Here is an 18,458-nt window from a genome sequence, read left to right as displayed (position 1 = left end):
CGTCAAAAATGCATAGCACCGCGTCTGCTGATCTGCTCCAGATCTGGACCTGATCTGGTCCGGACATTGTGTGAACAAGCTCTTAGGCCTTGTTCACACCAAATGCAGAGCAGATCTGCATGGGTTTCTGCACATGCAGTGCAGTGGGTTGTGCCGCGTTTTTTTGCAGCGTTTTGCCGTGTTCAGGGCCGTTTTTGTAAAAAAAAAAATGTTTTAGTTTAAAATGGGCTTTCAGTGCATTCCGGTGCGTTTGCATGCATTTTCGATGCATTTGCATGCGTTCCAGAGCAGGTAAAACAGGGCTTGCTGCAGTTTTACATGCTCTGGAACTGAACACGCGGTGTGAACTAGAGCCCAAAATACCATTGGAATACATTGGACGCAGTTTTGATCCGGTCTGTAACTGCTCTGCTCTGCACCTGGAACGCGTTTTGTGTGAACAAGGCCTTAGAGGTTCAGTTCATCTGACAGGAGGGCTGTCTATATACATATATACCTATGATCTATCTATCTATCTATCTATCTATCTATCTATCTATCTATCTATCCATCTATTTTATATCTACCTGTGAATTGCATGCTTTATAAACCCCTCTGTATGCACAGAGTTGACAAATGTATCGAATAAATGACAGAATGACTGAGTGACTCCACACACACCCTTCACTGTGTGGCCCCATACAGAATCCCAGTTTCAGAGACAGTGTAAAAAAACCTTTTGCTGCGTTTCTTTTCCCTAGAAAACCCATAGTTGTCTGTGATACCAGTGTCATGGGTGCATCTTTTATCAAGTGCTTAAAGCAGAAGTAAACTGCTTTGTAAATTTACATTTTTTCCCCTAATTTGGAAGTATGAAGTATGCACAGCATACCTGAAAAGTGCGCCCTTCTCCAGCACTGTCTGATTGATCTTCGGTCCTCAGCTTAGTCCCCTGCCGCCACCACCTCCACTGTTGCCTCTTCCAGGTTCTCAGAAGTCCTCTTTGGCCATTGCGAGGCCACTGATGATGTAACTCCTACGCATACACACAGAAGTTCCATCCCCCACGGCAGCCAGCCCATTCACAGCATCTTAAAAATGCCATGTATGGGCTGAGGGTTATAGAATGCATGGCGCATGCAACATACGGTGTATACAAAAAAAAAAAATCACTGGAGAGAGGTAGAATTTTTCTTGGCAGAAAAGACTTGGCATGTCTCTTCTGCCAAAAATCCCTACCTTCCATTTATTGCATTGGCTTAGCTTTATATAAAATGCACAAAAGATATAATAATATAAACATCCGTTTAAAAAAACATAAAAATAATAAGGATAAGACAAAATGTAAAATATAATTGACTCAAAACTATTTACGTTTCCCCATCAAGTTCTGTGTGGTGGATTTCTAGTATCTGGATGTCTTCATATCATTTCCCCAGTCAGTAACAGAAAGTAAACATGTGTGACTTTGGCTTTTCCAACCTGTGTGTGTTCACAGCTAACACTATACATTTATATGTCTTTCCAGGGTTCCATATTCCTTTTCTTTGCCGGAAGAATAGAAGAAATTAAAGGGAACATTGAAGCTGTAAGAAAGTAGACTACATAAGACTATTAGTAAACATAAATATACTTAACATATTAATTGCAAAATGCAAAAAGCAATACCCAAACATGTGGCATCTGTCATTGTCCTCAGATGTCAAACGGAAATCATTTAGAGTTATCAATGTTTTTATTTTTGACCAGCTTTTTGTTTTTGAAAAATACTTCCAGTTTTTAGCTACTCAAATTCAGTCCAAAACACTCATTCTACCACTAGGAAGACCGGCCAACCATCATCCTGGCTTTAATCCCGATCTAAAAAAACTTGCCTCTTATACAGAATATTGCACACAAATGGTCTGGGTTCAGATCTTCTTTTATTGTGTAATATTTTAGAAATGATGGTCACCTTGATATGTTTTCTCATTATGGCATAAAGTGACACTAAACGCAGGAGTTAAACCTTAAAAATGCATTCAAGTACCCTAACTATTAACAGAAATGTATCTTATTTATGTATCACTCAGCTGTAGATCCTCAAATCATCTCTGAATTGGTGTTGACATTGTCCTTCCTTCTGGAGGTTGGCTACTCCCATAGTTCTCCTTTAAGGTAGTTGAATGCATTTTTAAGATTTCACTCCTGAGTTTAGTGTCACCCTTAATTAAGCATCAGTTTGTGAACAGAAACCATACCAATCACACCTATATAAGTATTAGGCTATATTATTATCTCCAGCATGTCTGGCAGGCTTTTTAAATGATTGCAATGTCTGTCATACAATGTTGTGTATACATATATTTGATGATAATTTATACATTTTATAATATTTCATATAGAGCATTGAGATGGTTTATTTGCCCAGTTGTAGACATCCCCATTGATGGACCGTTACAATAAAGAATATTTACATTTAGGGGTTTTCTCTCCACCTGGGCATAACAAAAAGTACAGTTTAGAATTTGTAAGTAAATTGATTTGAGATACCAGATCCTATATGGTTGTGAAGAATTGCGCAGTAATTGCACTATTTTCTGCCTATGCTAGTTATATACATTTCTTCAAACAAAGGTGTTCTGGCTCACCTGATTTGTGCTCATTTTAAACCCCTTACTATACTCCAATGGGTTCATTTATAGCCCTAGACGGTGCTCATAAGTATGGGAAATTCCTTTGCTCATCAGTGCCATCTCTGGGTGCTAGTGCTGTGCAAATGGCATCCACCCAGCATATCGTTTTTTTAATGAATGAAGCCCTAAATGTCTGTAGTATTCACATAGTACATTTGCTGCTGTTCTCTGCAGGCCATCCAGAGGTTCGAGGAGTGCTGTGAAGCCCAGCAGACCTGGAAGCAGTTCCATCATATGTGTTACTGGCAGCTGATGTGGTGCTTTACCTACAAGCAGCAGTGGAAGATGGCTTACTTCTACGCTGACCTTCTGAGTAAGGAAAGCTCCTGGTCAAAGGTATTTAAATGAGTTTGAGCTGGTGACATTGTTGACATATTCTAAGTAATCCTTAGCACAGGTAAGATCACGTAGCATCCCTCCACCTTGTTTTTATGGTGTATTTGTGCAGCATGGCCCTCTCCTGACAGTGCTCCAACTACTCCAATGGGTGGCTTTATGACAATTCTTTTCTGTGTTTGTCCTCAGCAATTTATCATTCTGTTCATATCACTGGTGTAAACTAGCTATAGACACCAAAGGGTGGCTGACTGTTCAGGCGCGATCCAACTGCACTGTCGGCCAGTGCAATCAATACAAATGGTTGCTTATTAACGCAAGTGTCCATGGGGTGGGGGTGGGTGAGATGCTCCATAGACTTCAGCAGCAAATTATCATGAGGAAAACAATAACGACTAGATACAATGTTCCAATGAGTCCATTCACTATTCCCCTGGTGAACTTTGGCTGTTGGCCACTGCTGGTGCCTCATAGACATTAGATAATTGGCCGGATCTGCCAAAAAAAGACCAATTGGGAGTGCCATGTACTGTCCATGGACACCGCTATTAGTAGGAGCCACCCACAGGAAAGAAAGTGTAGTTAGGCAAAATAAATAAAGAATCCTGTGCTGAATGGAAGAGACTGTAAATTACATGCATTAGCAAATAAGATCACGTGCAAGGCTGGCTGAGAAAAAACTCTTACCCCTCTACTGGATTGTGAAGTTTGTAGGACCGGCTCCATGATATAAGTATACAGTGCCACATCAGTTGTCCACGGTGCTTTGTTAAACTGAGCACCTGTTTGATTGTTACATTTCTATTAAAGGTCTACATGTTACAAGACACAGAGCTGTATATTGTGGGGAGAATTCAACTATCGTCATCCTTTTTTTCAGTTACTGGAGCACACCTGAGCTCATAGAACTCTGATATTGCCTCTATTCCTGCACTACACCCGTTCCTTTATATTGTCGTTATACCTGTGCTATAATAAGACCTTCATTTTATTTCATCTCGAGGCCTGACTGCCCATGGTGTAGAGATTATATAGGTCTGGTTGGGATAAACAGCTTATTTCAGGCTGCAGTAGGTTTTGGGGTTTGTTGTGCCATAGACAACGTTGTCTTATTGTCATGCTAACAGTATGGATTTTTATAATGGGATCATGACTTTTGTATTTTGTATATCCCTCTTAATTAATGAGGATCTTGTAATGTATATTCATCCCTGAGGTTCTATATACCAATTCTTTTCTTTTTATATAGAATATCATTTTTGCATTAAGGGACCAGCACCAATTTTGGAGCTGGAAATATACTAAAAAAATTGGGCATCTGTTTCCATGTCAGTATTTGTATTAGTTTCATAAGAAAGTACAATAAAGAACAGAATTCGCATCAGGGGTGTCCTTACAGCCCTCGCCACCTGAGCCCGGGGTGAGGGTTGGTGCAGATGGTGCATGTTGCTTGGGAAGGGGTTATGTTGGTGGCACACATTACTGGGAGTGAGGGGGGGGGGGGCAGAGTTGGTGGCGCCCATTACAGGGGTGGTGGACTCTATCTTTGTCCAGCATTCCGTGGACTGTACCTGTACAGAGGTACAGTCCACCCCCCTGTAATGTGCGCCGCCAACTTCGAGCTCTTGCCTCAGGCTGCCTCTTTATAGGTATGACCCTGATTCACACGTAGAATTAGGAATACAATATTAAGAAGTAGAACAATAGCAGTAGAAAGTGCACAGTATGCATCATGCAGAATAACACTAGTGTGAGCACAGATCATGCTTGCACCTGTATAGTCATAAGATAACAGCAACAAGCCAATAGGCGACCCCAGGAGTAGGAACAGATATTGCCTCAAATTGTTTATGGGGATAGAAAGAAAAAAAGAAAAGGAAAGGGAAATGTTAAAACAAGAGCAGAATCAGAGAAAGGAAAGAGAAGAAGGGGGAGGGAAAAGGTGCGTGCGTGCGTGTGTGTGGGTAAGGAAGCCGGGCAAGACAAGATAGGGCAAGAAGTAGTCCCAAAATAAAGCAGGAGAACATCAACCCAGCCATGCTAAAGTGCACATTGCATAGTCCATCAAATGGAGGCTGCCAGAGAACCAGGAAGTCCAGATCTTTTCTAAATGTGTCATCGGAGTCCATGAGGATACTCAGAAGGTCATTTACTGTGCATGAGCTGCTTAAATCAACTGGCCATCCATTTATTGGTTTTAACAATTTTCTCCTGACTTTAAGAGGAATGCCTTCTCATTTCCTGTTTTGTTTCTTGTACAGGAAGTAAGGTGAAATCCTCCCGAGGGGCAGCAATAAAATCTTGATAGACGTTTTTATCCAAAACTAGAAAAAATGGACTTCACATTAGTATTTTTAGTCTCCTTATACTGCCTTTGAAGGCCATGTCCATCTTTTGACTATGTGTGTTATGTTCCCTTTTTCCCAGGCCACATACATGTATATGAAAGCGGCCTACCTCAGCATGTGTGGCCCAACTGACTCAAAACCCTTTGGGGAGGATGAAGTCCAGCTTTTCAGGTAAAGAGGACAGAAAGTCTGATTGCTTGCTCTCTGTACTCAGATCTTATTAATCTTTGTGTTGGTTTTAAGAAATGGTTTATGAAACTTTACCATCACTTCTGCAGATGAAATATTGTATCTCGAAGCTCTACCACCATGCGTTTGTATCTTGAGATATAGGAAGTTTTTTTCATTACTTTAGGAAGTAACTGGCACAAGAATAATTGCCACTTGTTCTTAAAGCCCATCTCCGGCCAAGACTTTTCTATTTTTTATTACAGCGATCAGTGGGGGAATGTGTATTGGTGGGGGTGGGGGTGTTGGTGGGGTGATAAGCATTAAAGTGGAACTCCACTTGTAGTACTTTATTAATTGTGATTGGCTCAGAGAGGTTATGTGTAATGCTTTTCCAACTATGTCCAGAGGGCAGCTGGGGATGCAAAAAATATTTTATTCCAGCATGATACTACTGTCAGCGGTGAGCTTCCGCCACTCAGACTGACAGTTCCCGCTGATGTACAGTAAAGAAGGGAGATGCTCACTTTACCCGTCCTCATCCATTCACAGAAAGCCTTGTGTTCTTTTCACTGAATGTAAGGCGCTCTGAAAATGGATGAGAGGAGATCCCATGGTTTAGCTGCCCTTCCTCTCCTCTCATTCATTCACAGGAAACCTTGAGTTTAGTAAAAGGAATAAAAGTTTTTTTGTGAATGGATGAGAAAGTAACTAACTCTCTTCTTCCCTTTACATTAGCTGGATCTGTCAGTCTGACATTAGTGTAGCGCAAGAATAAAACTATCCTTTTTAGCATCCCCAGCACCCCAGCATGTGTGAGGAATAACATTACACATATTGTTTTTCCTGGAATTCCACTTTAAAGTCAACCTTTATTTTTAAAAGTGAAAGTCCTGCAAAGAGCAGACACCACAACATGGCTGTAATGACATTTATTAGCAAAAAAAACTCTTCTGTACCCATCTCTAAGTCCGCCTAACTTTGATACCCTTTAACCTTTGCAAGTCTTTATTTGCTATTAATCTGTATGTTATCTTCTCTTCAAATGGTTCCATTTATTTATCGCCTCAAGAGATCGTTCTCACTTGGTGCATTAAGCTGCATTGATAAACACAGGCTCTACGCAAATTGCTCTATGTGCCCTGTTTACACCATTCATGTGCATAGAAAAGGAAGCATGTCTGCATGTCACGCCGTCGCATATCCATGCTAAAATGCATAAAGTATAGAATTAGGTGTTTTTTGTCACTTTCAATAAAATAAAATAAAAATAAACAATAAATAAATATATAACCAATCACAATGCACACCAGCAGGCATGTGTTATATGAAGCATGATGCATGCAGGCTGGTATGAATGAGCCCTAATGGGCACCTCAAATGCCAGTCAGGATCTAGCAATTTTATGGAGTGAAAACATGTGTGATCATTTCTGTGCATAAACTTTTACATACAAAATGTCACAAAATCATTAAAGTAAAACTCTATTCAAAACTTAAAGTGACATTAAACCCTCAGATTTTTTTTCTCTATGTGTTTTTGTTGTCCATGTCACAACAAAAGGTGAGGGGAAACCTATAGTTAAAGGGTGCCATCAACAAAAGGGTAGAGGGGTCATTTCCAATGGGTACACCCGTTCCAGTAACCGCTATCAAAGTTGGGCTTTCCATTGGCTGGGGAGATTTACATACACTTTCTGTTGTGTTTCTGGGACAGGAAGTGAAGGGAAATCCCACAAAGGGCACAGATAGGGTAGAGACCCAACAGAGGTTCTTACTCTTCCATATCTAAACCCAAATAGATTTGACTGGCGTTCTTCTTTGTTATGTGCTTTATTCATCAGTTACCTGTGATAAAGCCTTTAGTGAAGTGAAGACATAATGTGCAGTTGTAGAAATGAGCAATTACCATATGGTAATAAATATACGACATGTGTCATGATATAGTAAACTGACCCTATTGAATGATAAATGAATGAATACACTGCCTTGCCAAAAAATCACTACCTGGATCTGGTTAAGCAAATAGGTGAGAGCCTTCCACTAGATAAGTGGTATGATCTGAGGTGGCTTCAGTTGGTCAGGTCTAGGTTTAGCAATGTTATGTGCCCAAAAAAGGTCAGCTGCCTACCTGAATATACTGAATGATCAGGTTTTTCCATCAATGGATTTTTACTTCATTGATGGCACATTGGGCATATTCCAAAATGACAATGCCAGGACTCATCGGGCTCAAATTGTGGAAAAGTGGTTCAGGGAGCATGAGACATCATTGTCACACATGGATTGGCAACCACATGGTCCAGATCTTAACCGCAATGAGAATCTTTGGGATGTGCTGGAGAAGACTTTACACAGGTCCGACTCTCCCATCATCACTACAAGATCTTGGTGAGAAATGAATGCAACTCTGAACGGAAATAAATGCTGTGACATTGCATAAGCTTATCAAAACAATGCCACGGCAAATGTGTGCTGTAGTCAAGGCTAAAGGCGGTCCAAAGAAATAGTGGAGTGTGTGACTCCTTTTTTTTTTTGGCCAAGCAGTGTAGATAAACATCTACATGTTTAGATGTACATTCCTCTGCCATGAAGTGATTCCCGTTCTCCATCAAACACAGATTGGCAGCTGCATTGGGGCCTGTGTGCAATCCGCCTTATGATTATGTTTGCTTCCACAGGCAGGTGCCAAGTTTAAAAGTGAAAATCGCCGGAAAATCTCTTCCCACCGAGAAATTTGCCATACGGAAATCTCGAAGGTATCAGCCGCAGAACCACACTCCTCTGCCTGTCCCGCCATTGGTACGACTCTTATGTTTACTTATTGGGTACACGTCAGCTAAAGGGTCAGTCAGTGAGAACTCTAGGCAGATCCAAACAACACAAAAGAATGCAGCTCTGTATACATTCATACATCATTAAGGGCCTGTTCACACTCTTTCTTTATGGCATTGCGACCCAATGCATGCTACAGACAGTGGTGCAATGTGGCGTTCTTCTTTCTGAATGGCAGCCCAATGCACCATTCCAATCTAGTGCGTTGGGGAGCCCATTCAAAAGAATAGGCTGCCCTAAAGCAAAGCAGACCGGGCTGTTGTAAATGGGCCCTAAATGTATATTTCAAATGCAACTATTGCAGTCCCTGTACAGCAGAGCTCAGACTGGGAGAAGGTTGGGCAGGTCTGGGAGCCAATCAGGTGTGCTTCATGTAAAGGAGCTGGCACAGGACATGTTGGTAAGAGGAGGGAGCAGAGAGATAGCACCATTGCACCCCTTCTATAGTCTGTAACTGTAAAAAGAAAGTTTTGTTGTTTGATTTGTATAGATTGGTGAGGGGTTAGAACCACCATCAGGTTTATATTGCTGTCTATGTACCCTAATTGTACTAATCACCAATGTCATCGGGATTGAAAGTGAAGATAAATCCAAAATTTTCATTTGCCACTAGAGAAGGAATAGAAGGTAAATCTTGGAATTGTGGCACCTGTTCCCGTGACCAATGTTTAGAGGGGACATCCTTCACATTTGAAAGACTTCCAGTTCCTGTTGAGTCTGCACGACAGGAACTGAAGTCACTGAACCCCCCCCCCCCCCTACTCCATTCAAAATGAATAAATAAAAGTAGTTCTGTCCTTTGCTGCTTACCTGCTCATATAACATCCTTCTGATTGGTGATGATAATTAGCCGAGACATCACATGCTTTACAGAGCTCAGGAATATATTTGATCAGCTGAAGTGCTTCCCTCCACAGGAGATGATGTATATCTGGAACGGCTATGCTGCCATCGGGAAGCAGAGGGATCTCACTGAGGACATGCTGGAGACATTGAACCAGTCAGAGAAAGCTCTGGAAGGATCTGCAGGTAGCAAGTCATATAATTTAAGGCAAGCACTCATTTTTCGGGTGTTTTTGCTTGTGGGGACCAGTGGCTGATACATTCAGATTTCTGCTGGATACATCTGCCAGGTTCTAATTCTTTACCCACTGGGACACATTTAATGGGTACCAGTGTCTTGCCTTCAAGGTAGCCATAGGTGTAAGACAATGGTTGCCCAAGGTACCTACAGACACTGCTGGCAGATGTTTTGGCCAATTAGAGAACATGCTTTTGTTTCCCATGAGGTAATCTTTTGTTGGAGGTGTCTCCATGCTCCTCCTGCCTCCTTCTGTATTCCGTAGAATAAACAGGAATGCTCAGGTGACCCAGACTCTTATGTTCATGCCCGAAGCTGGGCCTGAGGACATCTTACTATAGTTAGATTGTACATTTGTGCTTGACCTTCCCTTGATGTGTGCATTCTAGGGTCCCTAATTAGAGTATCTTAAACATGGGCTGTTGTAGTGGCTGACAGCATATCTTGTATAAGGAGGGAGAAAGATTGATACATTTAGATAGGAAAGCTCTTTCAATGCCTTGTAATAGCCACCCCAACAGATGCAGACTATAAGGTAAATGAGGAATCTGGTGCCTAAGGCCTTGTTCGCACTGAGCGCGTTCCAAGAGCTGAGCAGTTACAGACCGGATCAAAACTGCGACCAATGTATTCCAATGGTATTTTGGGCTCTAGTTCACACCGCAGCGGTCAGTTCCAGAGCATGTAAAAAAACTGCAGCAGGCCCTATTTTACCTGCTCTGGAACGCATGCAAACGCATCAAAAACGCATGCAAATGCCCAGGAACGAACTGAAAGTCCATTCTAAACGTTGAAATTATTATTTTTTTAACCAAAAACGACCCGGAACGCATCAAAAACGCGGCAAAAAACGCAGTATAACACACTGCACTGCGTGTGCAGAAACTCGTGCAGATCTGGTCTGCATTTGGTGTGAACAAGCCCTAAATTTCATGTTCATGCACTGTACTGTACCTGTCTCTGAAGTCAATAAAGTGACACTTAACTCAGGAGTTAAGGCTGGGTTCACACCTGGGCGGTCGTAATATGCGCGTCAAACACGCGTTTTTCTGTTCACGAAACGCGCGTTTGACGTCTGAAAAAAGGTGAAAAACGCCCAGGTGTGAACTGGGCCTTAATCTTAAAAATGCTTTCATATGCCTTACCTATTAACAAAATGTATCTTATTTTTGTATCACTCGGCTGTAGATCCTCCAATCATCTCTGAATTGGTGCTGACACTGTCCTTCCTTCTGGAGGGTGGCTACTTTTATTCCCCCTTCTGGAGGGTGGCTACTTGTGTTCCCCATGGTCCCTGTGTGTGTTGTAAAGTAGTCACCACTCCAAGTTTACTCCTGTGATGGACTACAATCTCAATACAAATTTGGAAACTAAAGGTGAGAATGTAGTCCATCACAGGAGTGAGTTTAGAGCGGTGGCTACTTTACAACACACACAGGGACCATGGGGAACACAAGTAGCCACCCTCCAGAAGGAAGGACAATGTCAGCACCAATTCAGAGATGATTTGAGGATCTACAGCCGAGTGATACACAAATAAAATACATTTTTATTAATAGTTAAAGGAGAACTATGAGGCGAGTGCTTTTTACTCACCTCATAGTTCTAGCCGACCTGTGACAATGAGACTGTCAATAATTAAGGCATTTGAATGCATTTAAAGATTTACCTCCTGAGTTTAGTGTCACTTTACGTACCTGTGTCAATAGGCTTTGGGCTTGTATTAGTGGCATCAGTTTGAGATGCATCTAAGCTCATTCAGAATCCAGTGACGGGTGTATTTTACCTGCAGTTAACCTTCTTCTGACTTGCAGATGACCGGCTCTAAGTGGGTTTCGCATTGCCGTTGACTTGTATAGCAATGCAAAAACAAACAAAACAAAAGCCCGTTGACAAAGGCCTTAATAGATTTCAGTAAATATATAAAATCAGCCTCTGATACATGCTTAGGTCAGGAAAAGCACATGAATAGTACTGATGTCTATTAATGTATAATAACCAGTTTCTCAAGCCTCTAAAAATATAATTACAAGTAATATAATAAATGTGCAGTTGCGGTGACAGAATGTATTTAGTGCCAGCATATTATGCTTGTTAATTTTATATACTATCTCATCTCTATAAATGTCTAATTTTAGCAAGGTTATAATGCCAAACTTTGAGTGCCCATGAAAACAGCGCTCTGTTCCAGAAACATCTCAGTCTGGCATAGAGTCAGCGATTTGTCTTCTGTACTATGACAGTAGGAGCTGAAACTTGTATACAATCCAGTCCACGCTGTGAACTCATCCATGTTCTGGGCAGGCAACTAAGAGAACCTGCTGACTGTGCATACAAGGTGGAGGCCACACTGAGAAGGCTTCCAAGATCTATGAATACAGACTTCTCACAATGTATCATGAGTAATCATAGATCTCCAACTGGCCAACTAAAGCCTTCAGCTTGGGACACATTAGTATGTATTCAGGAGCCAGTCTGTCCAATCCAGGAGCCAGCTGGATTTGTTTAGGAGCGAGCTCCATTGACAACAGCTAGAGAAAACCTTAAGGAGCATTGGCTATCTGGCTCCTGGGATTTGTCCAGCCTTTTGTGTATCCTATGGGCAGCACAAAATAATTTGTTGGGCCATCCTGGCTTTTGGGGGTTACAACATTGCCCGATGATAGCAATTACTTTTGAACACTGTAACAATGAATTGGTTTCTGAACTCTTAGGGGGACTATAATGAGCATCTATAGTTGTTGGATGTGCTTGTTATGACAGAGGCAGATTTTCCAAATTATTTGAAAACCTCCCTGTGGTCAAGCCTGACCCTTTCTTTTGTGTAGAAGAGGGAAGGGGCATAGTACAGCAAGTGTACAGCTCTCAATGTTAAGGTGGCCATACACTCTACAACCATCGCAAGACTTTAGTCTTGCGATGGTTGTAAAGGGATTAAAAAAACGTACGATCTGCCTATCTTGGACAGGCAGATCGCACTCTCGATCATCGCAAGCCCGCCCTCCTGAGGGGCAGGCTTCCGATGACCGCAATGCTGAACGGGCAGTGTGCGCGTGCGCACACCGGCCCGTTCAGCATTTATCTTCCGAGCACCGTTCTAACCAGCCGAGAATCGTACGATTCCCGGCTGGTTTTCGAACATGCTGGTTCGACAGAAGACGTGCGACCGTACAGTAGAAACGGTCGCACGTCTCCGTTCACACTGCTCGATTATCGTACGAAAACCCGATCGCATACGATTATCGTACGATAATCGTGCAGTGTATGGGCACCTTTAGGCAGTAACATCTGGAGTGGGCTCGCATACCCCAAAGACTTATTTAAGGATGAGCAGATATGTCCTCGTTTGCTTCTCTGGATAAGACACACGTATAATTTTCTGCCTATTTCAGCCAATTTCAATCACAAAAAAACCCAGCAAAATACAATAAAGCAGCCTATCACTAACATTTGAAAACAATTTCATGATAGGAACTGTAGGTGGTGCAGAATACCCGCAATACCTCAGTTGGAGTCTGCACCTGCTAACCCTTCATTGAAAGTAATTAAACTGACTTATTTTGTGCTCCATATCAGCTGCTGAATTCCTGGCCGATGATCAATGTCTGGTGAAGCTCCTGAAAGGTCTTTGCCTGAAGTATCTGGACAGGATAGAGGAGGCAGAAGAGTGCTTCAAATACATTTCTGTAAAGTGAGTATGATTCTGTATGTGCTGGAGGCTTTGTGACGTATATGCTGTACAATCACATGTATGTGTGTGTCTGAAACACGTCTGTCAGAGCCATAGGTAGTAGAATTCTTTATGGAGAGGGAGAGTAATACTCACGTGTTCATACTGAAGAAATTAAGTGCTTTGTATTATATTAATTATTCTTCATTTTTCTCCACTCTACAACTGATCATGGTGAAAGCAACTCATGTCTGCAAAGGAATGTATATTTATCCTTATAGGTGGATTCACACCTATGACCATGCATTTTCACGTGTGTTAACACATGTTGGTAACACGGGTTGTGCATGAATTTTGGGTGTGGGGCCATTCTGTTAATTTCTAATGACCATCAAAATTGGTCAACACAGTATGCACCTGACCCTTCAACTCACCACAACACATAGAATAGTAATGACACATAGATGTGAATAGTTGCTTTGTGATGCACTGCATTGGCAGGCATGATTTAGGTACATTTTTTGGTGCACTGAACCTCCTAAAGGGCTCCAAGAAAATGAATAGACAAACAGTGCACAGCAAAGGTATAAATGTCACCTCATAGGTATGAATGTCACTGGAATGACACACAAAACAAGGGCATGGTGCTGTGCAGCAGTATGAAAACAATGTAGAGATCACTCATTAAATTCAATGCTACCGTCATCGAATTATCAGCAATGGATAATCCGAGGGTTTTTGAAGCCTTTTACTTAAATATCAGACTGTGTAGCAGAAAATTGCTTACAGGAATGTATAGTGTATTTGTTCAGTTATAATTGCAGTAATTATGTTTTTGCCTGCAAAACGTGAAAAATAGTCTGGTCTTGATGGGTCATTAACTGATTAAAGGTAAAGTGCACTTTAAAAAAATAATAAATGCACATATATTCATAGAAGTGTGGATTTAATATTTTTTTGCATTGGAGCCAGTCAGTGGTGTTTCTAGCCGTTTTGATGTCTGAGGCAGCTGGATAGGTTCGGTGCAGGCTCTGCATCTCCCCACCCAGCTCCTGGTAATCAGTAACGTCCCTGGTTGCCAGGAGCAGGGTGGGATGCCACCCACCAGGTTTCTAAGAGCTGATGTGTATAGCCCTGACACTCTGGCTGAAAAGGGGGTGGCAGGCACACTGAAAACATTGTGCAGCAGAGGGGCCATACCACTCACCCTGCCGCCCCTCCACGTGACCCAAAGAGATGCCACAGACTACCTCATTAAAGAGACGGCCCTGGTGCCAGTAAAGCATTGCACTCTTCATCCTGTCCCTATCCATACTGAGGTATGGACATTCAGTAATATAGAGGGGAGGAAGTGTCAATAGGCTACAAGTGCGGTGATGTCACAGTGTATTGGATTGAGAACTATACTTTTAGAGCTGACTTATTCCCTAGCGTGCCCTCCTCTCCACTGTCGCTCCCTCAAACACTGTGCCTTTCTTATTTGGTCATTGGACAGCCACTGATGATCACATACTCTATATTTGTGCTGGAGTAAGAGTATCCCGTCACCTGGCTTCAATCTTGACTGGGAGCAGGTTGGGCATGTACAATGCACTGCGCATATCGTGCTGACAGTGTACATGCAGAAAACATTTGCGAGTGGTCAGGTAATAGAGTTTTTTGCCAGAGGAGACTTACAAAGTCTCTTCTACCAAAAAAAAAAAACTGTACTTGCAAGCACTTTTTTTTAAGTTTAGTTTTGCTTTGACAAAGCTCCAGGGAATGTTTTATTCTTTTCTACAGAACCGTATAACTGACTTTCAGCCATCCTGTAAAATATTTTCTCTTCTTGGCAGTGAAAAGAGGATTAAGTATGATGAATACTTGGTACCCAATGCTTTGCTGGAGCTGGCTCTTCTCTATCTGCAGCTGGACAGGAGGGAGGATGCTGTCAAACTGCTGGAAAGTGCCAAGTAAGTGAGGATGACAGAACAGTGATATATGAGATGTGACAAGCTGGCCACTTAACCATCACTTTAGAATCTTCCACCCATTGTAAGAATGTTTGTTACAGCTGTATCAAAAATATGCCAAATGTCCACCCACGGACTTGCACTCCCATGAGATTTATAATGTATAATGTCATGACGTCCATTGTACTAACAATAGCACTGTAATGGAAAGAGATGAGGGAGCCATTCCCCTAAAATCATCACCCCACAATTTCTTCACAATGTATGCATTATTCCATAATCATTGCTTTCAATTCCAGGTGTCCATACAACAAATGTTCCAGTGAGGGGAAACAATGTGTTGCAGTTGATTTATGCATTGAGTTATACAGAGATGTCAGTACATTAGCTCTGGGGCATCCTGAGTTTAAACTCCATTACATTGAGCTATTTTGTTAGTAAAAAATGCAGATTACAACACTCTCCCCCCAAGGGCAGCTGATATTGTGTAATATACAAGGACACGCTGTATCCATCCTCACTCCTGGGAAGACATTAGCAATCCTTGTACCTGTACTTTACAATCCTGGTATCTTCACCCTCCGTTGCCAGTTAATAATGCCCCAACATACACTCAAAGCATATGTTATAGATGTAATATACCGTATATCATCTGCTAATGAGATCATGATGATGAGATTCATTTTCCTCTGGGCTGTAACTGCATCCAATACATGATTTGTGTGGTATTTTACAGTCCCAGAAGTGTTATGATCTGGCAATGTGGGCTGCACGGTTGCAAACACCTGACCATTTTTGGTAAAAACTAGCAAAATGGGTCAAATATTTCCACCTGCACACCCACATAGCCAAATCATTATACTTATGGGACTGTAAAATGCCATACATATCATCTTTTTAATGTGGTTATGGCCCAGATGGGCATGGAATAGTATGGCGATCTCTATAACAGATGCTGTATGCTATGGCTGATTTTATTACACATTTGGACAGTATTAACTTTCTGTTGAGATAAAAGGATTGTAAAGTACGGGTGCCAGGAGTGACAATGTTTTCTCAAGAGTGAGGATGGATACAGTGTCTACAATATTAGCTACCCTGGGGGAGACTGTTGTAATATGCATTTTACGAACAAAGATCGCTCAGGCAGGATTCAGTGTAATGGAGTTTAAACTCAAGACATCTTGGAGCTGATGTACTGGCATGTCTATACAGCTCAATATAAATATACATATACAGTATATCCATCAGCTGTGATATGTTTTCCCCTAACTGGAGAATGTTTTGCATGGACACCTGGATTTCATTGTGATGATTTTGAAATTATGGGGTGATGATTTAAAGAGGGTGGCTCCCTCATGTATGCAAATGCCTTTCTCCATTACAGTTCTCTAGTTAGTGTAGTGGAGGTGAAGCATTGAATGGATATGATTAAAGGAAGACATTGCACACTACATATCTGATGAGAATGCAAGTCTGTGGGTGGACGTTTAGAATATTTGTGATACACCTGTTTTATCATGCCATTGCATCACATAGTAACTCGATTTGAGACCTGTTTAGACTGCAACACAATAGCCTTTAGATGTACTTCAATGCTACAGCTTACCAAGAAACTTTAGAGAATTGGGCACTTCCAAACTTCTGGCAGCAGAATTGGTAGAAGCTTTTCAAGCATGACTGTGGCCCTGTGCACAAAACAAGATCCATAAACTCATGGCTAGTGAAAAAGGGTACTTCCTGTTCTGGCAAAGAGAGTATGTCATTTTGCCTATTCAGGGCAAAGTCCCATGAAAGCTCATACTAAACCCACTTATACTCGCCTTCCCCATTCCAACCTACCACTCTGTTGCTCCCTTGTAAGCTTCATAAAATAGTTGTTGCTGTCATATATTGGGGAGCATATGACCTCTTAACAGGATGGTGCTTGTGTGATGAACCAATATCTAGGCCCAAACACATGAGGAGAAGGATGTCGTCAACCCTGTGTAAGCTCTGGCGTAGTGTTTACACATGGTAGGACTTTTGGCTCCTATGGAGGAGCAGAGCAGCGGGAGAGTACATAGAAGGCAAGTATCAGTAGGCTTTGGGATGGGCTTTTAAAGAAAACTGGTTACTTTGTCCTAAATAAGTCTCTTTAAGGACTAACTTTCAGATCAGCAGCTGCAATTTCAATGGCTGATCCCTGAACAGTACATTGTGGTGTCCACTATTGGCAAGGTGACAGTTATTGTATGCATTGCACAGGGGGAATTACCTGTACATAGTATTCTAGTGAAAAGATTTCTATGAAACTTTACATGATATCAGAACTACCCTCCCTGTGCTGATCAGTGCTCCTCTGCGTTCTGTGTCATCCAAGGCTGTGTAATGCGTTAAACAGCTGGTTGGTGGGACATTCAGTATAATTACAGGCCTGCTATGTAAGATTACATGCATTTATCCAGAAATCAATTCTCTTTACAGGCTTATGTGTGCTAAACTACTGACAAGTAAACATTTCTCTTTCAGACACAATTACAAGAATTATTCCATGGAGTCTCGCACACATTTCAGGATTCAGGACGCTCTGCTGCAAGCCAAAACTACCCCTCACAATGGATGCTGACAAACATCCCTCGGGAATATCCCTCGTAGTATTTATTTATCAGAAACTGAGGCAGACGTAGGCGCAGGTCCCGGAATGCAACGCAAAGGCTACTCCAAGGGTCCCAGTCAAGATCACGTACATTATTTTATGTAAGGTGATTATTGTAAAGTGTATGGCAGCCAATCTTGTAGTGGTGGCTGGTTCACTCCATGATTGTTCAGCAGCCCCGCTTGTGCAGGGCGTCCAATGTTGTAAGCTGGACCAATAGTCAGTAGAACGCCTCATACCTCAGCAACGTCACTTGAACCTTCTAAATTAGTTGGCTACATATTGATACAGCACATTAAAGGGCTGATGAGTAAATATTTCACCCAGAGTAAAGCTGTGTAAATACCATTTGCAAAGCACTACCAACACTAGATGGAGCTGGAGAGCATAGTAAATGTTTTGCTCCTTGGCTCCTAGTCTTGGTAATGCCGTGCGAATGGCCTCCAGTATGGCACTAGAAGCATGAAATGGAGAATTATGAGACATGAGAACTGGTCCTCCTTCAGACACTTTTGTGTGTGAATTTCAGTGTGTTGATCAACAATTTAAGAAAACCAAAATATATATTAATACATTATGGTCACATCTTCATTTTGTATTGTACAGATGATTGAATAAACTGGAGAGAGAAATATTTATTTATAAAGCAATAGAAATGCAACTGCTCAAGTCTCAATGATTAAAGTACAGAGCCATGTGTCAGTTAGGAGATCAGCCACTAGAGGGAGCTGCTGTGTCCTCTCTGAGTTGTAGGAGGATCAGTAGAAGCTGGTTTAT

The 18,458-nt window shown here is 41.8% G+C and overlaps 1 protein-coding gene across 1 annotated transcript in view; it reads left to right on the top strand.

The window, feature by feature from the left end:
* TTC39A (tetratricopeptide repeat domain 39A) overlaps window positions 1-17,969 on the top strand; it is a 57,338-nt gene extending 39,369 nt beyond the window's left edge. Inside the window, exons 11-18 of the mRNA XM_018552466.1 lie at window positions 1,508-1,567; window positions 2,829-2,990; window positions 5,418-5,509; window positions 8,187-8,307; window positions 9,258-9,369; window positions 12,998-13,112; window positions 14,927-15,043; window positions 17,555-17,969. Of these exons, the coding sequence (XP_018407968.1) occupies window positions 1,508-1,567; window positions 2,829-2,990; window positions 5,418-5,509; window positions 8,187-8,307; window positions 9,258-9,369; window positions 12,998-13,112; window positions 14,927-15,043; window positions 17,555-17,651 (876 nt within the window). The 3' untranslated portion in view covers window positions 17,652-17,969. The remainder of the gene's footprint in view (window positions 1-1,507; window positions 1,568-2,828; window positions 2,991-5,417; window positions 5,510-8,186; window positions 8,308-9,257; window positions 9,370-12,997; window positions 13,113-14,926; window positions 15,044-17,554) is intronic.
* The last annotated feature ends 489 nt before the right edge of the window (window positions 17,970-18,458 follow it).

This window comes from Nanorana parkeri, unplaced genomic scaffold (genome assembly GCF_000935625.1).
Source record: "Nanorana parkeri isolate BGI_ZX_2015 unplaced genomic scaffold, ASM93562v1 scaffold89, whole genome shotgun sequence".
NCBI classification, from domain to species: Eukaryota; Metazoa; Chordata; class Amphibia; order Anura; family Dicroglossidae; genus Nanorana; species Nanorana parkeri.
Note: the sequence above shows the minus strand (reverse complement) of the source record. Positions and strands in the feature narration are given on the sequence as shown.